Source organism: Thrips palmi, unplaced genomic scaffold, assembly GCF_012932325.1.
Source record: "Thrips palmi isolate BJ-2018 unplaced genomic scaffold, TpBJ-2018v1 HiC_scaffold_15, whole genome shotgun sequence".
Classification (NCBI taxonomy): Eukaryota; Metazoa; Arthropoda; class Insecta; order Thysanoptera; family Thripidae; genus Thrips; species Thrips palmi.
In genome coordinates, this window is record NW_023144624.1 from 6,462,820 (window position 1) to 6,484,564 (window position 21,745).

Sequence of the window (21,745 nt, forward strand, 5' to 3'; positions counted from 1 at the left end):
CAGCCTGCTGGCCGTGTGTGTGTGTGTGTGTGTGTGTGTGTGTGTTCCTTGTCCAGTGTGTGAGTGAGTGTGTGCACCAAGGAGCCCGTTGGGCGCCGCGCGCGCATTCCAGAAGATGGTTGGCTACCCGGTTAAAATAATAATCATCGCAATTAGTTTTTTAATTTCTTCGGGGTTCAATTTTGTTTTTTTGTTATAACACTTGGGATGTCTGCAGGTGCACCCTCGGGGTGCATCCCTCCACCAGGGGCCTCGCCCTGCTACGGCGGCGCGGAGCAGGTGCTATCCAAAATGTGTAAATGTGGAACAAAAAGTTATGAATCTTGGTGTTCCTGTTGATCGCGCTCGCGCCACGATTGAACACTCTTGTCGGTTCACGTTGCTCTTCTTCCTGGACTGGTGGCAGTGACGCGCACGCAGCCACGCGCGCCGTCCCCGCCCCTTTCCGTAACCGGAGAGTAATTTATGGACTAGGTGTACGTACGCGGCGTGTCCCCAGCCCCGCGGCACCCCGGGCCGGGGTCGTCCGGAGCGCCGCGCCTTTTCCTTTTTATCTTAAAATTAGAAGGAATGCGCGGCGATGCGGCGATCGGATTCCTGCCGCCCGTTTTCACAGCAGGACGACGGCCTATTTGGCGGCCGCGGCGCGGGGCGGCGCGGGGCGTGCGTGTCAATGCTCTCGGCTAGTACAGTGCAGTGCGCGCGAGGCTCGTATCGAGTGCACCGAGTGCGCTGCTTTCCTCGGCACCTCATTACCGGAATGCGGTGGCGCCTGTTCCTTGGCGCCGCCGCGCGCTCACGCGACGCCGCGGAGGGGAGAGGGGAGGGGGAGCGCGGACCGCGGCGGCGCGCCGGGGCGTGCAGGCGGTCCAGATTGAGTTACACCAAAGCCCGCGCGCTGCTTCCAATGCCGCTGACGTTAGACAAGCCACCGCCACAAGCCCGGCCTGGGTCACACACTCACACACACACACTCACACTCACACACATACACACACACACTCACACTCACGCACGCATCCTGCCGCGCGTCCCGACCTGCTCCAACCGCGCGGCCGCGCGCGAAGCCCGGCGCGGCGCGTCGATCAACGAATGCCGAACGGTGTAACAGTGTATCAGCGAGATGGATCGAGTGCAGCCGGGCCGTGGCGAGCCGGGCCGAACGGAGGTGAGCTGCACGCTCGAGCGGGCCTGCCCCGCCTGCCCGGTCGGCCGGCCTGCCCGATGGTCACTAACAAAGACGCGATTCTCAGAAGGTCCTCGTCCGTAGTGTGGCTGCACGGCTGCGGTGCTGCGGCTAGGCGCTGTCGTGGCGGCGCGGCGGCGTGCCGGAGGAGCGGCTCATGGCAGCCCAATCAGACGCGGGCAGCGCCGCGACGACGACATGAAAAGGAGAGCGCCGTTAGGGCCGCGGCCATGCCGCCCGCCAGGGAGAGGGGGAGGTTGAACGTGCCCGCGGCGTCGGTCAGCGGCCCCCGAGGCGTCGCCGACGGCACCGCCCCCTCCCCTCTCTCGCACAGTGGCCTTGACCTCCATCAGCCAAGGCCACCTGCAGCTGCGCGCACCGCCGCACCTGGACGCGCCGTCCGGGCCACCCGGGCCATCCATCCCCGCGGCCGCGGCGCGGCCGTGCCCGGGCGGATGCGGATCGACCGCACCCCCACTGGAAAGGCGGCGGCGGGCGACAACCCTCCCCGGCGTGCCGCAGGCCCGCAGGACTGCGTCCGGCGAGCGCCCGCCGAGTCGAGGGTAGGCAGCGCCGCCACGCAGGGCCTCGCGCCGGGGCGGCCTACCCGCACGGCGCTCCCCGTCCAGACACCGAGGCGGCTGGCTTGGCGGTGCGGTGTTGGAACCCGGGCCCCGCGGCCCCGCGCGAGGGTGCGAGATGCAGTAAAGGGCGTCATGTTGACGGCCACATGGTTACCCTGGTGTTATACGGGCCCTGAGCCAGTCGTGGCCCCGTGCGCCGTGGCGGTGGCGTGGCGGTGCCGAGGCCCTCCCCGCGGCCCGGGCCGGAAGTGGCTGGCGTGGCGGCGCGGCGGCGTGGCTGGGGAGGTTGTTGTCGGCGCTAAACAGAGGCGGCTCACGCCGAGGCTCACGCCAGATTTACGCGCTCCCTCCGTCTTCCCGTGACACCTCTCTCTCCCTCCTGCTTCTAACCCTGGGCGCGGCGGGCGGACAGACAGACAGTCGGGCAGACGGACAGACAGACGGACAGATAGATAGACGGACAGGCCAGCGCGCATGCACCTGATTGTACGTTTACCTGGTTCTTGGCAATGTGGCTGGACTTACTTGGCGGCATTTCAGCCGAGAAAACTGCCGCCACCACTTTACAACAGCCACACAGCCAGCTAGACAAAGTTAGCGCATGAAATAATAATAAACTCATAAAAAATGGGTAAACACAGATTACACGCGTGCTGGTGCTCGCGTGCCAAAGTTACGAGTGTGATGCCATCGCGCACGGCCGTGTTGCCGTGTTCACATGGTGCCCGCGGACATGAATAAGAGATGAGCGTTTTCAATAAGCGGGAATTGTGAGAATGAAATGCTTGTGTTTCGCCGGCCGTTGCTGTTGTTGATTTCCCTCCTTTATTGAGAATTCTTTTCTCGGCGGCCGGTGCGGCGCGATCAATTTGGACGGAAATTCTCGGCCGCTGACGCCGCGTGGGGGAGAAGGAGGTGGGGGGGACGTGTGGGGCGGACACAGCTGTTGTGACAAGTTAGAGAAATTAACAAGCTGGCGACTCCTCGGCGGTTTTCCGCGAAGACAAACTGCCGCACCGCGGGCCTCACACGCCGCGTCGCACACCGCGTCGCCGCGTCTCGCGCCGCCGTCGGCGGCCGTCGGCACCTGCGGGTGGCGGCCACCGTCGGCGCGCCGAAAGCTCGGGCCGCCCCGACGCCGGGCCGCGGACACGGCGGACTCAGCTTGGGCGGGACGGGCTGTTGAAAGTCACAGCTGTCGGGGCGTGCTGCGCGCTGCGCGTCGACCTGGGCGCCCTGGGACGGTGGAGCGTCTAATGAGTGGCCTCCATGGCGCGGCCGAGCGCGGAGCCTCTCGGACGCGACTTTGTTGCACGGCGCCCCGCCGCGCCCCGCCACACCGAGCCCCGCCGCGCCCCGCCGCTCGCCGGCCGAGTTGCGCTGGCTGCTGACCCGAGCTGTGCCGCCGATGCACTTCCTCTCGACCACTTTTGCTGTCTAATCTCTCCGTTCCGGCAGCAGCACAGCAGCCCGGCCCGGCCGCCCTGACTTTGCCTTCGGCTCAGCCGCCCGTTGGCTGGCCGTTGGCTGGCCGTTGGCTGGCCGTTGGCTGGCCGTTGGCTGGGCCTTCTTGTGATCCTCGCCGCCCCCCGCGGAGCCCCGCAGCCCCACGCAGGGGCTGCACATCCTGCCCCGCCCCGCCCTTGGCATTCACGGCCCGAAAGGCCCCGAAAGAGCCTGAAAGAGTCTGAAAGGCCGGCGGGGCTGTAATTGTTGACGATAATTCACCTGAATTGAAACATATTGTGCGGCCGCGCAGCCTGGTGCAGCCCGGTGCAGCCTGCACAGGTACGGGCCGGCCGGCCTGCAGGCCTGCAGGGATGCGGAGATGAATGCCCGTCGGGCTGAGGCTGAGCGGGGGGCGGCGGCCGTAGCACTGTAAGTGTGGCTCGCAGCGCGGCAGTTACCGGCCGGCCCACCTGCGGCTTCCACCCCTACACACGCTCAACATAAAGCCCCCCTTCCCCCTCCCACCGCTCTCCCTTGACGTCATAATCGGAGATTGTGTGCTTAGGGCAGGCCGGACTGCCGTGCCGTCGGAGCAGTTTGCTTTTCTGTTCGGGTTCGCTGCTCCCGGACAGCGTCACAATATTGCAAGGATGAATTTGCTTTATGTCACTGGCTAATATTCCCCCGGGATTTGTTCGCCCATGGCGAGCCACGCGGAGGGAAGGAGTGCCTGTGGGAAAGGGGATCGGTGTCGGGGGATCGGCGGCATTCCTGGAACTGGGCCGGGACGCAGGGCTTCGCCACCTCCAGCGGATCCCCGCGCTATCTTGATGTCGCCCACACCAGCGCGCTGCCCGCACTCTGGCCACTCTCTTCCCCGTCCGTCGTCGCTTTGTCCGTGGTCGCTGAAATTCCCGGACGGCCCCCGACGAGCGGCCGAGCGCCGGGCAGCGCCGGGCAGCCAGTTGGCGAGCAGGGCAGGGCCGGGCAGGGCGGCTGGGCTGGGCTGCCCCGCGGGGGGTGTGCAGAAACTGTGCAGGCCGCCGCTCGTCTCTCCGCAGTGCAGGCCCTCAGCCAGGCCGCTCTGCAGCGCGACTTTCATGGTGACGCAGGATCATATGTCACCCGCACGGTACTGCACCGCTGGAGTCTGGAGCCCGGCCGAGCGGTGCTGGAGCGGTGCTGGAGCGTCAACAGGTGGCCGGGTCGGCGAGCGAGCACCGCCTCCGTCCGTGTCGTGTGCACTCGGTCATGAAGGCTTCCAGGAAGGCCCTGCCGCGCCGCTCGGTTCGGCTCGAGGTTCGGCTCGAGGTTCGGCTCCACGGTTTCGGCGTTTAGCGACTGCACCCCGTTTGGCGACGGCCCCTGCGAGCGCCGCAGCGTGCCGCAGCGCCGCGGTGCCCCGATGCTGTTTACGTTTATTGCGACACCTGCCCGGGATGCGTTTGCCGCCCGGCCGTCCTCCGCCGTCTGGTGGGCCTGCCTCGGCCCGCCTCGGCCCGCCTTGCCGGCTCATTCGTCGCTCTGTCTCTCTCGCACTCTCTCGGGACGCCCCACGGGTGCGAGAGAGACAGAGCGACGAAAGCAGTCTTCGGAAGCAACCCCCTGGCGCTGGGCTGGCGCTGGCCGGGCCGCGCCGGGCCGGGCCCACTTCAAGATCGTAAATCGCGCTCGGCGCCACAGAAAAGTGTGTCCTCCTTTCAGGAACGTCTTTTTTCGAGACCGTTAAATTTTACGATTTTGTCTGCGACTTGTGCGTGTGAGCTGGTGGTGGTGGTGGCGGATGGCACCGCGCAGAATGGAAAGAAAGGCAAGTTTTTCGGTCCTTTTGGGTGCTGCGATTGGTTCGGCTACCTCTTGGTCGGGGGCGGTGGCGGCGGGGGAGCGAGGGTGAGTTGCGTGAACGGCAACAACTTAATCTGTAAAGTTACGCCCTCGCTGGCGCGGTGGCGGGGCCCTCGAGCCTGCCTGCCAGTGCCTGCCAGTGCCTGCCCGCCCGACGGGTACCTCACTGTATGGAGGCTGCCGGATAATAGAGTTATTAAATCCGACGGGCAGAGGGAGGGCTGGTGATTAAGGAATAAACATATCACGGCTTGTTGACTCACCCCAGCAGTGCGATGTGGGTGGGGTGGGGAGGGGCGGGGTGTGGCGCGGCCCGGGGCTCCGCCGCGCTCCGCCCTGCACCACACAAAAGGTGTGCGTCCTACCTGGCGGCGGCCAAGGGCCTGGCGGCCCCTGCGGCGCGGCAACGCCGCCACCTCGCCGAGGAGGCCGAGAACACCTTCATCCCCGACACCGCACCACCACCAGCAGGCAACAGCAGGCAGCCTCCAGCAGCCTCCAGAGGCGGCGGGCTCTGGCTCGCCTTGCTTTTGCGGCTCCAGTTTCTCATGACCAATCCCGAATAACTTTCCGCTCCACTTGAAAAATAAGATAACGCGCCCTTTTATTTTCACCCCACTTGTTTTTGGGCGTGCCGTTGCGACCGATTTGAATACATTGGGGGCCGGGCGTGGCGTGGCCTGGCGGCAAGGGCAGGCGGCAGGCGGCTGGTGTCAACGGGGGCGTCGGGGGCGTCTGCCGTTATCGGGGGCGGAATCGGCCGTGCTGCCCAAACACATGGGCCCCGCTAACGAGAAGACGGACGGCAGGGGCGGGGAGGAAGAGCAGCAGGAGGAGGAGACGAAGAAGAAGAAGGAGGAGGAGAAATATTACGGGGGCGCCCGCTGACTCTCTCCCGCTTGTTCTATTCATTTGATCGCTTTTACTGGCGTTGCCAGGCGTTGCAGATGACAGGGAGAGGTGTTGTGACGGAAATAACGCGTTCACGACCAGCCCCTCCCCCCTTCCCCCCTCCCCCTCGGCTCTCGGGCGTGACTGGCGGCAAGTGCATGGATTTCTCGCGGCGGGGGAACGCCCACGAATTCGCCGTGAAAACGCTTCATTCTTCGACGCTCTCCGACCGTCCAACTCCGCGCCGCGGCCGAGATTTTCGTCGTACGAATGCCGCCGTGCCGCGTCGCGTCGCGTCGTCTGCTTGCTCGTGTGAATCGTAGGATCGCCGTCGGCGCAGGCCTTGCCGCCGCGACGCACGCCGCGCACGCCGCGCACGCAGGGGCTCTGTCCCTTCGGTTGGAAATAGCCCCCTCCTCCTGCCGCGGGGGCGGAGGCGGGGGGAGGGGGGAGAGGTCGTCTACGCCGCGCCCCGATCTTGCACCGAAGCCAGCCGAAAGCGTTCAGGGAAAATCACCTGATGACCTGGCCGGCGTTGCACCGCTCCGGTTCGCTGAGTGCCTGCGCTGCCAGCACACTGCCAGCACGGCAGCGGGGTGCCACTAGGGGGTGCCATTGCTGGATTGCAGGGGAATCGCATTTGCATTGCACTGCCTCGACTGCCGGCCATCCAGGCGAGATGAGCCTCGAGCAGCCTGCCGCGACCTGCCCGTGTTCCTGTGGGCTGAGGTGGCTGAGTCACAGCGTCTCCGGCCAGCGCCACCACCACAACAACAACAAGATCCGTTTTGCGCTACCATGAGACACCACCAGCATCACCAGTATCACCACCAACATCACTACCAGCATCATTACCACCAACATCACCAACACCACCACCACCAACATCACCACCAGCACCACGATCATAGCCATGAGCGACGGCCGCGACACTGCAAGGGGTAGTCCGCCAGCCCGGCGCCAGCAGGCGCACCATTTCTCACCCTTTAGTTGACGCGTCCGCCCGTCGGGCTGTCGGCCTGTCGGCGAGGTGCCCACACTGTGCACACCGCACACCTCCCTGCCTTCTGCTTCCTGGGGGATGCGATGTGCAGCCTCTCCGCCCCGCCGTCCCCGCCGTCCCCCGGGGGCGTCGTTTCGGAACAACAAGAAACAGCAAATGGGCGAACACGCCGCGCCGCCACGCTGCCAACGCCAGGTTCCGGGAAAAAAGGTTTCTCGTTGCGTTTTCGTGTTTTTCGTGTTCCGGCGCGCAAGGTGGCTGGTGGCTGCAGCGCGAATGGGCCGCAGACGAATGGGAGACGAACGGCCGCGCTGACAGCGACAACATTTTCCAGAGCAGGAGTGAGCGGAATGGCCCTCGCCGCAAATTAACGACCTTCTCTCTCTGTCTCTCTTTCTCGCTCTGTCTGCAGCTTGCGCCCTGCGAGAGTGGCCAGGCGCAGTAGGGGCGCCACATTAGCGCGAGGGGCGGCCAGCGCGCCGGAAATGCGTGGAGTCTGTGCAGTTCCTCCACGACCATCCCCTACAGTGCCTTGACGCGATGCACTTGTTTTTGTTTTCTGTGCACCATGCAGTATCGCATCGGGCGTGTTTGTCGCAATGCTGGATTCTGATTGGCGCTTGTGTTGCAGGTTGAGCGGCTCCGGCTCCAGCCTGCCGGAACTCCAGCTGCTGGCCGCGCGGCGGGCGGCTGGCGCGGTGGCGGGGGCGGGGGGCGGGGGCGCCGCGGGCGTCGAGCACTTCCACCCCGCCTACCGACTCAACCCCTACATGGAGCACCTCTACTCGCCGGCAGCCTCTCTACACGGTGAGTGTCATTTCGTCACTCTGTCTCCCCGAGAGCGAGGGAGACGGTGCGCCGGCGTCACGCGGTTTGCTAATTGTCTGGTTTCCGACACGTGTCCGGCCCGTCCGGTCACGACTATGCACGTGTGGAGGAAGTGGAGGGGGCCGTAGGCGTCGGGAATACGCGACGACGTCCGCCAGCCTTCGGGGACCTTCGGACACCTTCGGGCCAGCGACCGCTAGCGACACCGGTCGATCCATCGCCATGCGAGGCACCTCTGTGCGAAACCTCTCCAAACTGATTTGGAAAGTGCGGCTGCCCGTTGAGACGTTATGAAATCTGCCACCGCCACTGTTTTTTCGGATGGCGCGGCCATGCAGGTTGGCTGCGCGCGCTGCCGGTGGACGCGGCGACACTCTGAAAACAAAGCCCCTCCGCCGCGCTGCGTCGCGCTGCGTCGCGCTGCGTGCTGCGCCCTTCCTGCGCACGCCACGCCGCACGGCCCGCAGCACGGCCTGCAGCACGGCCTGCAGCACGGCCTGCAGCACGGCCTGCAGCGCCTGCAGTGAGCGGCACTTGGCGCCTCCTTCGGTTTATAATTACTCATCAACCGGAAAATGATACTTCCTCCGCCCCTCGCCGCGCCACCTTCTCCTCCTGCTTGCGCCCCGCTTCTTCTCCATCCTCTTCTTCTCTTCCTCTCTCGTCTCCTCCTCCGGCGCGACACTCCATCGAGTAGCTACACGCAGTCCAATCCAGGAGAACAGAACGAGTCGAGTCCCTAAACCACTTTATACGTCTGGAGATCCAGTTCTCAAACGAGCACTGCTGCCCCTCGCCTCCTCGCCGTGCGCGTCGCCGTGCCGGGGCCGCGGGGGCCTGCGGGGACCGCGGGGACCGTCCGCCATCGCAGTGGCGCTGCGCGGCGATGCGCTCCCAAATAAATTCCTCTCCCTCGCCAATTTCCTTTTTCGTGCGGTTGTAGTCTCCTCACTTTGGTCTGGGGACTTGACTCGTTGAAAATTGTGGCGGGAAACAAAACCGAAGCACCAATGCTAATCGACAAAACGACATCGCCCTCGATCCTATCCTGATCACGTCAAGATGACGCGTCAAGCTGAGTCTCGTCCCGTGGAGGGCAGGCTGCGGCCTCGTTGGCCTCGTTGGGGATGCCCTCTGCGTCCCAGCTCATTCCTCGACGGCCCCCGGACGCCAGGTTCCAGTCGCCCCGGTCCGGCACCCCCGACGCGTGGCCGAGGGCCGAGCCCTGGTGGTGCCGTGGTGCCGTGCGCGGCCCTCTAATAAAGACGTTATTTACCGGCAATTTATGGTAATTGGGTCCTAAGTGACGCGCCTGGCCGCGACACGCAGCACCACGCAGCCGGGGGCCGGCCGTAAGCGAGTACGGCGGCGGGGCGGGCTGGAGCCGGGGGCCGGTCGTAAGTGAGTGAGTCATGAGGGCCGTTGGCGCGGCGCTGTGCGCGGTCAGCGCGGCCATTGTGGGGACAGCGGCCGCCATGTTATTGGGCCCCGTGTTTTGTTTAGAGCGGCCCACGCCTTGGCTCACTCACACACACACACACGCACGCGCACACACACTTCGCTTTAGGCCCTATCGGGGGCACGCCGCGCTATCCCCTCGTCGTCCTTCGGCGGCTGTCCGGAGCAGTCGACGACGAGCACCACGACGAGGACGACGAGGACGGCGAGGACGTAAAAGAAGTAACTGTTGCGGTTTTCGGTGCTGCATTCCGGATCGCAGGTCGCCGCGCCGCCATGCCGCGAGGGCCGCGAGCCGCGCTGTCAACCGTCCATCCATCTATCCATCCATCCATCTCGGACTGTTTGCAACAATAGTGGCGGTGATTGTGGCTGCGGTCGCGACACGCCGATCACGTGCCAAAGACCTCGCGGAACGGGTCAGGAATGACGGGCACACCGACGGACGGACGGACGGACAGGCAGACAGACAGGCAGACAGACATACACGGATAAAAAAGGACGAGTCAGGTTGAGGCTTCCATGTGTGCGATGTGCCCCTCGGCGCACACGTGTCCAGGACGCCACGCCGGCTGGAAAAAAAGCACAATAAAAATAGAAACATGCGCATTAATGGGGCGGCAGGGAGGAGAAAAGAGTTCCATTTCTATAGGAGAGCATTTTTCATTTCATGTATTGGGGTTCGGGGTTCGAATCTCGGTGGGGCCGGCGATTTGCCACGCTTGTTTTCTGATTTGATTACCCGGCGACCTGCTTCATCACGACAGACAGTGTAGCGGTCATGTTGTGCCCGTGGGGGCCGTGGCGGGGCGGGGCGGGGCGCTGCGTCCGTGGGGGGCACTGGGAAGTAATCAGGGGGCCCCCTGGACTGCAGGCCCCACGTAACTATAATCTCTTATTCTCACAGAAAAACCACATCAATATACATTCATCCTTTTCCGTGTTCTGTGAACACGACTGCTGGGAAAAAAGGATCAAACAGAAATTGTTCCGCCCTTCAAGAAAAACGTCTGTTGCGGTGGTTTTCTCTCGGTTGTGTGGTTGTGTGCGTGTGTGTGAGTGACGTCCCGGGAAGAAATTCGTCCGGAATATAGACTTTCTTTGCGCGAGACATTTTCTAAAGAACAAGCTCGTGCGTGAAGGAGAACGCAGACAGTCACACACACACACACACACACACCCCCTCTCTCTCTCTCTCTCTCTCTCTCTCTCTCTCTCACACACACACACACACACACACGCTGCTGGCTCGGCACCTCGATCACCGCCTCATAACAGATTTCTCGTTTGATTCCGGCATCGAATTATTTCATTGCCTCGATCGATAATCTGGACTTTGATGACTTCTTTTTCGTTTATTAATACCTGGGGGGCTCAGGCCGCATGCGTGCGCGGCGCGGCGGCGCGCGGCCCCACACGGACCCCCTGTCATCTTCGGACGATTCTTTCGGACCGGCTATAACGGCCCGGTTTGTGAAGGCGAAAAATGATGAGCGTGAACCCGGACTGCGGCGGCTGGAAGAATATCGTTGTCTGCATTTGCATTTGCTACTTTCTGCGTTGCGCACAACCAAATCCGGGTTTCGGCCGTTTCAGTTTTTGTGCAGTTTCCTCTTTCCTGACCAAAAACTTGTTGAATTTGGACGGCAGGCACAAAGGCGTGAGGCACTTCTTCGGGCGCGGCAGGCAACCCGCGGCGGTGGCAGCCACACCTGAGCCGAGACAGCCAGACAGCCCCGAGGACCCCCTTTGGGGCCACTCGCTGCCGCCCACGGCTCCGCGGCCCCACCGCGCGGGGCCACCGCGGGGCCCACACTGCCTTCTCCCAGTTTCGTTTCTTTTTCATCCTTGTTGTTGTTGTTATTATTAATATTATTTTCGGGGCGCACGAGATGAGACGTCGGGGCGAGTCTCATTTACCGCCTCCGGTATCTCCCTCCGGCATCCTGCGCGTCTCCGCGTCCTGCAGCCCCACACTGCCCACACTGCAGCCCCACACTGCAGCTCGGGACTCATTCATCCCCGAGAAGTTCGCGTCGAGTTTGTTTGCCTATCCGCCGATGGAGCACTGCAGTGTTTGCGCTGCGGATCGCACACTGTAAGTGCATGCCCTGCGGGTGGATTGTGGATTCAGGGATTCGGCTATTCAGTCATCCAGTCAGGGAGGAGGCTGGAGAGGAACGAGACGGAGACAACGACGTCCTGGACCTGGAATCCCGGAATGGTATTGATAAAGCTGTTTTGTGCCTCTCATTTCTCGGGGCCCGTATCTCCGCGGCCTGATCGAGCGTGTCCCGGGGAGGGCCGAGAAGGGCCCGGGGCCCAGCAGGACCGGTGCCGCCCCGCCCCGCCCCGCCCAGTAGAGGGCCTCGAAGGGCATTAGAAGGAAGGATGTCCGCGGCGTGACGGCGCGCCATCATCTTTCCAGAAAGTGGAGGGGGCGAGGTTTCTATCGTAAAATGGTTAGACCGCGCCATGCCGCGATGAATGGCCCCCGTGCGCGCTCTTGTGTCTGTCCGTGTGCTTGGCCGTGCTTGGCAGTGTGCTTGGCCGTGTGCGTGTGCAGACTGCGGCTGGAAGGGCGGCTCCGCGTCGTCGTCATAACAGCTGCCAAGCGACAAGTCTTATAAATCAGGTGCACCTTTGGGGTAACGACCGTGCGGTCGCGGGTCTGCACGCACACGCAAACGCGCTCGCACGCACACACACACACACGCACGGACTGGACCAACCAGACGGCGACGTCTCCTTCAGTCATTCCTACACACACACCGGCGGCTGTGCACCGCTCTGCCACGCTCTGCCGGCACACCGCCACTCGCGCGCTGTAATTTCTCAATTTCCTCCGAAAGGAACGATCCCGGACCCTCGGCCCCTCGGGTACCCGGATCGCTGTTAGGCCAACTCCTCCCCTTCCGACTGCTGCTTCGCAGGTACACACGTCGCCATCATCGTCATCACCTTTGCCAAAAAAAGCACGCCCCGTGTGTAACAACAAAAAGCCCGTGTTTTTGTTCGGCGCCTGACCCCGTCCCGTGCCAATGAGTTCGCGATGTTGCATGGCGTCATCGGCCGGCCGGTTGGCGGGTTGGTCAGGACTCCACCAAGACGCCGTCGGGCGGCTGTAGGCTGAAGTATTACGGCGAGGTGGCTCAAGTTACCCGCGCCCCCGTACGCCGCCACGCCCCACGCCGCTACGCCCGTCCCGCAGTGCGTCCCGGACAACGTGTCGGACGAGGCGGCTGCCGCCACAAAGGGGCCGAGTAGTGGAGGAAATGAGCGTGGTGTTAGCAGGACGATTGTTGGCCGCTCCCCACCGCGCCTTTCTCCCTGGACCGTGGCTGCAGCCTGGAGGAGGCGGGCATGGCGGCGGGCCCCACCTGGAGGCCCTGGAGGCTCTGGACTCCCTGGAGCAGCCCCGCTGGAGAGGGCGCAGCCACGGCGCAGCCGGATTGGGGCGTTTCATCTCAACATACCAATTACCGGCACCCGGGAGTTCCCGAGGAAGTACCCGGTACCCGCGGGGAACGCATACCACAGGCCGTGGCGGCCGTGCCGGCAGTGCAGTGCCTGCAGTGCCCCCCACGAACGAGTAAAGCCTGCCCGCGTCCTTGCGGTGGTCCTTGGAGGCCACCGCGCCGCGCCGTGCCGTGCCGGCTCCTTGACTCGCAATCACTCAAGGACACTTTCTCCGTCGAACAAAAGGCAGCACGCTGCGAGGATGCGTGTTGATTTGGTCCTCACGGCGACGTCTAGCCCGACGGCCACGTGATCTTGTCGCGCGGATCAGGTTCGACGGCCCCGCTGCTGCCGGCGCGGCGCGGTTAACTAATTATCTCATTAAGGACCTTATCGCTGGCAGTCCAGGTGCGAATCGGCTCGACAGCCTCCGCCGGGTCGCCTTGTTTCGAGAACACGGCGCGGCCAGCGCCGGGCACGCCAGGCACGCCAGGCCGGCCAAGAGCGAAATGGCGGACGAGGGGCCGAGGCCCGGAAAGGGTCCGGGGACTTGAACGCGGGCGTCGCACTAGCGTCGCACTTACCAACTGTAGTAAGCGTGATACCGCCGGCCGGCAGGGCCAGGGCAGGGCCAGGGCAGGGCCAGGGCAGGGCCAGGGTGGCCAGGGCAGGGCGGGCCGTCGACCCCACGCCGGAACACGGAGAGCTCGTCTTGGGGCGGAAGCACCGCGCTTAGCTACGCCCCTGTCTGGGTGGAGCCCTCTGGCCCTCTGGCCCGCCAGCCGCCAGCCCGCCGGACCGGGGAGGCTGAGGCCGAGGCTGAGGCACTAACTATAACACCTGACTGGCTGATTACCGTGGCACCGTGGCCGGGCGGACCGAAAGGAACCGAAGGAACAGAGCCAACGATGCTTGATTTCTTAATTCGTGTTGTCCTCCTCCTCCTCCTCTTCCCGCTTATCTTCTCCGCCTTTCTTCCTTTTTCACGCTGTCCGCGCTGCCTCGCCGCCCAACCGCCCGCCGCTGCAGCCGCTGCACCACCTCCCCTCCACTTCTTCGCGCCCGCCGCGTCCGCGGCCCTCTCTCCCTCTCTCTCCTCCATGCTCCGGCCCTCGTCGTTGCGTGCGCCTTCCTCCCCATTCATCCTGCAGGCCCTGCAGCCTGGAGGGACGGGAAGGGCTGCAAGGGCTGCAGCAACTCGATGCGGGAAGATGGCCACCGCCTGCAGATTCCGGCGGACCTGGAATCACTCCAGAAAGCGTTTCAGCGCCACTCCGGGCGGCTGGCACGGCCGGCCATCCCCTGCGTCTGCACGCCTGGAACCCTGGAACGGCTCGCTGGAACGCCACACTTCACCCACACCGCACCCCGCCACGCCCCGCCACGCCCCGCCACGCCCACCGCGAGCCACCACGTCGATGTATGATTTATCAATCCGACGTTTCAGTAAATAAAAACGAAATGTTCGCCTTAATTAAAGCCTCGCCCGTCGTGAGAGCATGCACACACACGCACGCACACACACACACACATACACGCGCGCGCTGGAGCGGTGCTGGAGCGGGAGGGGAGGAGGAGGCGGCCCCGTCGTTGTAAACCCAAACAGTGACTTGCATCCGAGGCCGATGTCTCTTTTCTTCTCTTCTCCGGACTGCACTCGTTGCCTTGCGATGCGATTCCAGCGATTTTCCTTGTTTTTCTTTTCTTTTCCCCCCGTTCTTTATTTTTCTTATTTCTTCTCTTGCTCTGCCGAGAACGCTGCTGCTGCCGTTGTCGTTATACTGCCGCGCCGCGCGCATGGCGTAGCATGGCGTCTCCGAATGACCCTCGCGTCCTGGCTGTCCTGGCCACTCGCCCTTTTTTGGAAACGTGTGGAGCACACACACACACACTCGCACGGAAGCACCACACACTGCTACCGCCGGGCGGTGCTCGCGGTGGGCTGGACAGGCCGGACGGCCCCCTGCGGACAAGTCCCACCCAAATTCTTCTTCTCCTTCTTCTTCTTCGCACTGCCGGCCTCCATCCTTCCGGTGGTGTTGCGCGGCCCGGCGTCTGACGCCTTCTCATCAACCCGCGCCTGTGGGGGCCAGGCCTGGCCAGGTGAATGGACCCCGTTGTTGTGGGCGGCATGGTCACCTTAGTTCGCCTTGGTGCAGTTTGGTCGCCCCGCACCCCCCGGCCACCCCCGGCGGTGCCTGCGTCCAAGTCGCACTGAAAGGAATGCCCGTTTTTTTCCCGCCCCACTATGCCAAGGCCTCGCCAAGGACCATGGACCCTGCTCGGGGTGCCGGGCGGGGCGGGGCGGGGCGGGCGGCTGGGACGCCTTTTCCTCATAAAGCCGGCGACGTCTTGCTCGGGCTGCTCGCTGCGCTGCAGAGTGCCTCGCCGACAACACGGCGAGCGACAAGAGCAAGAGCACTGCTTCCTCGCCTCCCTCCTCCCACGCGGCCAACGCGGCCCGAGCCGAGCCGGCCGGCCAGCCGACGTGCCGAAGCCCCCCTGCATTGCTGCGGTGCTCGCTGCGCTCTTCCTCCGCTCCTCCGCCATCTAGAGACCCTCCCGTGCCGGCTGCTCCCCCTCCTCCTCCTCCTAGTCCTCTTCTTCTTGTTGGGCTCGCCGCTCGTTTCGGCCCCGCCGCTCGTAGCGCGCCGGGGCTCCGACCTTGCCAGCCCCCTCCCCCTCCCCCGCCCGCCGCTCCGGTCTCATCCTCCTCCTCCTCTCCTTCTTCGTTTTCGTCTCGTTCGTCAGTGCTAGCTGAGCCCCCGCGCGAGGAAGGTGTGCGCCGCGCTGTGGTCGTGCCGTAACGTTCCGTACCCGTGCTGGCCGGCCCCTGAGCCGATGCGTGCGTGCGTGTGTGTGCGTGTGTGCGTGTGCCCCAGAGTGACATGATCGAACCGCGGGTCATGTGGGGAGCCAGTGCACTGGGGCCGCGGCCCATGGAGTACTGCCACCCGCCTGGATACCAGCCCCTGCCACCCTTCTGTGAGTGCCCCCAGTGGATATCCGGGCCAGCCGGGGCGAACCCCCCGCAGTGTGTGCGCGTGTTTGTGTGTCTGCAAGTGTGAGCTTGTGAGTGTGGCGCCTAGAAGTGCTTCGGGAATGCGCAGAGCGCCGCTCGGAGCGCTCCCAGGACAGATAACTTCGAACCGGCGCCGCCAGAGAGGAGTACCAACCGCCGGAAACTATAAGTGGATTCCCCGCGAGTGAATTATGCCGAAAGGACTTTCTGAAGGATTGAGTTTGGAAATGCCGAAGTGTATCTCCGCCCTGCTGGCGGCAAGGCGGCGTGCAGTGCGCCACCCGGAGGCTGCGCGAAGTGACGAGGGAGGCCGCTGCGTTGGCAAAACTGCTGCTGGATTTTTCGACAGCCGCAGTGTGGATGCATTTGTCGATTGGGTGCCGTTTTCTTGCATCGGCGAACGTCTGCGAGAAATCACAGGACGGTCGGGTGCATTGCTGCATCGGAATGCATCTCAGTGCATGATTGCCGTGCGTTGACTGCGGTGCGATGCACCCATGCGATGCACCCCTGATGGTGTAGTGCTGCCGACGAGCGCGAGGGACACCTCCCCGTCGGCGCGCGCAAAATTAGCATGTTTCCACGACACTTTGCAAATATTACCTCTGCAGTCGTCAGCGCGGCGAATCGCCGCCATTTTGAATTGGTTTTCCGCGTCCGATTTTCTCTCCCGCTCGCCGCCGTGCGTGGCGTGCGTGCCGGCAGCGCTCTGGCAGTGCTCGGACAATGCGCGGGCCTCATTGTCCGATTGTTTCCAGTCTATTTTGCCTTTGCCCGTCTTCGCCGTGTCTTCGCCCCAAAGGGACCCGGTGAACGTCGTGGCCTCCACGCCGCGAGCGGCTCGCGTCCTGCAGGCTGATTCCGATCGCCGTCTTGGTCGGTACACGTCTCTCTCGCACTCATGGAGCGCCCGCTGTAGGTGGGAGAGAGACAGCGACGAAAACGACAGTCGGAATCGGTCTGCAGGGGGTCGCCGGACGCTCCAGGGCGCGTCCAGGCTCACTGAGCCTGCAGGCCTGCAGCCGCAACCCTGTGCTGGCCCTGCTGGCCCTGCTGCTAATGTTCGCTGCTTGTGACGGTGCACGTGCACCTTGCTCGCGGTGACCAGCGCGTGTACCGACGTACTGACGTCGCCGTCCTCCCTGTTCCAGGGCTGGGGCTTCCTCCGGACTACCTGGGCTCACTGCAGCCGCCGCCGTCCACCCTGGCCAGCTCCGAGTTCCCGTTCTCCATCGAAGGTGAGTAGAGTTGGACGTGCGGACGTGGAGGAGGGACGTCGCGGACGTGGACGTCCTGGACGTGCACACAATGACCGCGCTTGCACACTGTTGAGATTGTCAACAAATCTGCCGGCCAGCCGGTCCGACCCTGTGTCCGACCCGGCCGGCCGGGCTGTGCGCGCTGTGCGGACAAAAGGCGGGCTGGGCTATTCGCGTGATCAGAGAGAGGCAGAGGCAGAGAGAGAGACAGAGAGACGGCTAGGCTCGGTAATCCCCCACAAGTGCATCGCCAGCATCGGCAGGAATGCGTGGTGCCGTCGTACGGTACTTTTTTTGTCCGTCCCTCCTGTCCCTCCCGTAAAGGCGCGGGTAAGGTGGCGTGGTGCTATCCGCGCGTTGCCGTTTGCAAAATTTTTGTTTTCCTGTCATCAATTAGCATTTTTTTTATCCGCGTCGTCTATTTCATTTTTAAATTTCGAGACGAGCGGATGCATTTTTGACAAGCGGGAAATTTAAATGCTGGATGTACGGATATCGCGCCATATTTTTGCGGCTGTACTCGATTGGGTTATCCGTCCCTTTGTCAGTAATCTTTGTTCTTTATTCGTGTGGGAGGTTTTCCTTTCAACAGTCAACTCTATTTACAATTTGTTTTGAATCCAATAGGTGGAATAGGTGTAATAAAGTCCAAAACGTAATTGCACAATGTTCACTGAGTAAGCACATGTCAAGCCACAGAGGTGAGTGCCTCCTCCCCGCAGAGCACAGGCAGAGCGGTGCGGGGGAGGGGGTGGGGTGGGGGTGGCCAGTTTGTGCCACTGGGGACGAAAAGGCCAGAATAAGAAAAAGGCCGGTGGACAGCCTGGCCGCCGCCCCTCCCCGCCCCTCCCCGCCCCGCCCTGCCTTTCCGAGAAGGTGCAAGGGACGCGCACTAAACCTAGGCAGGGCTGCGGGCGACGTGCCCGCTGCCCGCCGTTGGCCCGTCCCTGGATGCCCCGCTGCGACACAGTGCTGCGACGCGTTCGGACGCGTCTCGTATTTCGGCCCGAAAAATGTTTCCAGGAACATTTCCACCTTCGGCCTTCCAGCACTGGGAGAGGGAGGCTGCCGCTCTGACGCGGGCCGACTTTTGCCGCCGTCTGATAGAAGTCGTTGAACGTGTTCCTAGAAGGGCTTCGATAGCGAGAACGCGTCACTCCCGGCGGCAGTGGCGGATCCAGGGGCGGCCTTTTCGGGGGGTGGCATCTTGCCTACCGTACTTACAGGTGCAAAGTATGGCTTTTTGCCCACCTTTCAGGCGGCTATCTAGAGCCCTAAAATCAGCGTTTTTTGTTGTTGTTTTTTGTTGTTTTTTTTTGGGGGGGGGCTGCTTGCCGCCGGCATACAGGGCACGGCTACGGCTTGATCTGTGGTGTTCTGTGATGCGGTTTTGCAAATCCCGTGAGGCGGAACTAACGCGATGGACTAATACGATGCGAGACAATCAGCCAAGCGGGCAATTAGGGCGAGAGAGAGGGAGAGAGAGAGAAGGGGGGGGGGGGGATGCTCGGCCACGCAGTCCGGTGGCGACGTCCTGACGGCCTGCCGCTCTGCTCGGCGCACCTCGGCGCGCTTCAGGCTTCAGGCTTCAGGTTATTGTTCGCCGGCGCTTCCTTGTCTGCGCTTTGGCCTGAGAGTCCTTTGGCTGCGCGCCGCCAGCGCCGCCAGCCCTTCACGCTCGGCCTCCCTCACCTGGCCGATTGGCGATTGGGCGGCCGGCTTCGGCTTCGGTGCTTCGGAAGCAAGACGCGGCAGTTCTACACAGTTGCAACACGCGAACGGACATCCATTTGAAATTTTGCCTTCCTCTGCTGTTCCAGGGTCTCGACTGGCCAGTCCGCGGCCCGGCAGTCTACGGCAGAGCCGCAAGAGGGCGCTGTCGTCGTCGCCGTACTCGGACTCGTTCGACATCAACTCCATGATCCGCTTCTCCCCCAACTCCCTCGTCTCCATCGCCCATGGATCGCGGTCGTCGTCCGCTAGCGGCTCGTACGGCCACCTTTCAGCCGGTAAGATGCAGTAAGATGGCAGGCCAAGAAGGCCCTCCCCTCGGCCACTCGGCGCGAGGCTGGCCCGTGCGATGGGTTGCCTACCCTTCGGGCGCTCCCCTCGCGCCGGGTCGGCGTGCGTTGGGTTGCCTACCGCGCGGGCGCTCCGTACTGACTCTGTTTGCTCCGCAGGTGCCATCAGTCCCGCCCTGTCCATGCACCCCGGCATGGCGCCCCACCTGCAGCAGCTGCAGGAGCACCTGCTGCGGGCCAGCTCGGGCCGCTTCCAGCCCCTGCTGCCGCCGCTGCAAGGCCTGCACCCCGCCAGCCCCTTCTCCCTGCCGCCGCACCCCCTGGCCGCGCACCTGGCCGCCCACAAGGCGGACATGCAGCTGCAGCTGGACATGAAGCTGGAGTCGCCGCCAGTGGCGGGCAGCGTCACCGCCGAGGCCGACACGAGCGCCTCGGGTTCGACGCCGCGCAAGGCCCACCGCATCAAGCGGGAGCCCGGCACGGGGGGAGGCGGCGCGGGCTCGGCGCTCACCTACCAGCAGGAGAAGAACCACCCCTCGCCCGGCGGCGCGGACTGCAACGACGAGCCCGCCGACGACTTCGTGGAGACGCACTGCCGCTGGAGGGAGTGTGCGGCCGGCGAGTTCCCGCACCAGGACGAGCTCGTCAAGGTAGAGCGCACCGCCCTGCCCGGCTTGGATCACTCCGTGTCCTCAGTTGTCCGCAGGTGTTGACGGGAGATTTTGTCTGTTCACAGCACATCAATAGTGATCACATTCATGCCAACAAAAAGTCCTTCGTCTGCCGGTGGGAAAAGTGCACGAGGGAGGAGAAGCCCTTCAAGGCGCAGTACATGCTCGTCGTGCACATGAGAAGACACACGGGAGAAAAGCCACATAAATGCACGGTGAGGCCTAAGGGTCGATTCAGATTATTTTGAACAGATTAGTCCCAGTTTGGTTCTTTACCATCATCATTGCAAGTGACACTTGTTCATTCGTGATTTCTCTATTGCAGTTCGAGGGTTGTTACAAGGCGTACTCCAGGTTAGAAAATCTCAAGACCCACTTGAGATCACATACAGGGGAAAAGCCATACATGTGCGAGTACCCCGGCTGCAGCAAAGCTTTCAGCAATGCTTCGGATCGAGCCAAACATCAAAATAGAACCCATTCAAATGAGGTAAGACAAAGATAGATTTCTGTTCTCTGGGGCACGCCCCATATCTCCTTCTACCTTCGTCTCTTCCTAACACTTCTTCTCTTCCTGGATGCAAGCGTATTCAAGGGATGGACCGCTAGGTAAGACACCCTGTAGCCGCCATCCCCTACAAGCGCTGCCTCCGGGTTCGAATCCCCAATCTTGCTGCTATCTTCTGTCTCCCACTCGCTGCAGTCGCTGATGTCATGACACCCCGACTTGTCGCAAACGCTAACGCAACCTCGTCCTCTGTCCGTACAGAAACCTTACATCTGCAAGGCGCCGGGCTGCACCAAGCGGTACACGGACCCCAGCTCGCTGCGCAAGCACGTCAAGACCGTCCACGGCCACGAGTTTTACGCCAACAAGAAGCACAAAGGTGACTTGGGCGGTGACGGCCTGGGTGGCGACGACGGTCTTGGAGGCATGGGCGCGCTCAGCCCCAGCCGGTCCGAGGATCTGCTGAGCGGCAAGACGGCGTCCATGTCGAGCCCGAGCGTCAAGTCCGAGGAGGCCAACTCGCCGGGGCAGCAGGGCAGCCCGCTGGGCCAGCAGCACGGCGGCGAGCCGCTCAGCGACTGCAACGTGTCCACCTCCACGGCCAACATCAACAACGGCGCCAACAACCCCGCCGCCCTGGCGCTGGCCGAGCCGGACGAGTGGGAGGGCGAGGAGATGGAGGTAAGGCTGCCTCTCTCACTGCGAGGTATTCCACTCCGTTAGTCTTCCGAAGGTCCTAACCAACCCTTTCCGTCCGCAGCTCCCGGACCTACCTGTTGCGCTTCGGCAGGCCGTGGGCCTCGGCGCCGGCGACGGCGTGGCCGAGGTGTCCGTCGACCGCAACAGTCGGAACCGCTTCAAGTCGCGGCTCCAGGCCAAGGGGCTGGCCTCCCCCAGGCACCACGGCGGTCACGGCCTCGGTGGCCACGGCCTCGGGGGCAACGCCGGCAACATCGGCATCGGGGAGATCAACCGGAGAATCAGCGACCTCAAGGTGGAGAGCGGCACGACGGGCACGACGGGCAGCCAGAACATCATGGACCTGCACGCCAGGCTGGCGCCCCCGGGCACCACCACCGGCACCACCACGGTCCCCGACATCCGCAGGGACTCCAACTCCACTGTCAGCACGTACTACGGCAGCATGCGCAGCGCGGACCTGGGCTCCAGCCGTCGAAGCAGCGGGGTGAGTCCTCTTTCTGCCTCTTCCCGAGTGTCGGCGTGTCCGCCAACAAGTCTAACGGTGCGTCCCCTTGCAGGTGTCCGCCGTCTCCTCGCACCACCCCAGGCTCCTGGCCACGCCAGGCTCGCTCTACGACCCGATCTCAGCGGGGAGCTCCCGCCGCTCGTCGCAGCAGAGCGCGGCGTGCGTCTCGGCCTCCACGTCCACCCTCAGGCACAGCCTGGGGCCCAACCACAGCCACGCCTCGGCGCCGGGGCAGCACAACCAGCGCCACGATCTCTACTCCACCTCCAACCTCGTGCTGCAGGTAAGGGGCGCAGACCCTGACAGTGTTCAGACGTTTTCAACCCGGTCCACGAGTCCGATTTTAACGTTCAT

The 21,745-nt window shown here is 63.5% G+C and overlaps 1 protein-coding gene across 1 annotated transcript in view; it reads left to right on the forward strand.

Annotated features, from left to right (window-relative positions):
* LOC117641132 (transcriptional activator cubitus interruptus) overlaps positions 1-21,745 on the forward strand; it is a 56,557-nt gene that overhangs the window by 31,994 nt on the left and 2,818 nt on the right. Inside the window, exons 2-10 of the mRNA XM_034378249.1 lie at positions 7,590-7,765; positions 16,877-16,963; positions 18,805-18,993; positions 19,165-19,655; positions 19,742-19,891; positions 20,002-20,166; positions 20,446-20,865; positions 20,945-21,370; positions 21,444-21,674. Coding sequence (XP_034234140.1) covers positions 7,590-7,765; positions 16,877-16,963; positions 18,805-18,993; positions 19,165-19,655; positions 19,742-19,891; positions 20,002-20,166; positions 20,446-20,865; positions 20,945-21,370; positions 21,444-21,674 — 2,335 coding nt within the window. The remainder of the gene's footprint in view (positions 1-7,589; positions 7,766-16,876; positions 16,964-18,804; positions 18,994-19,164; positions 19,656-19,741; positions 19,892-20,001; positions 20,167-20,445; positions 20,866-20,944; positions 21,371-21,443; positions 21,675-21,745) is intronic.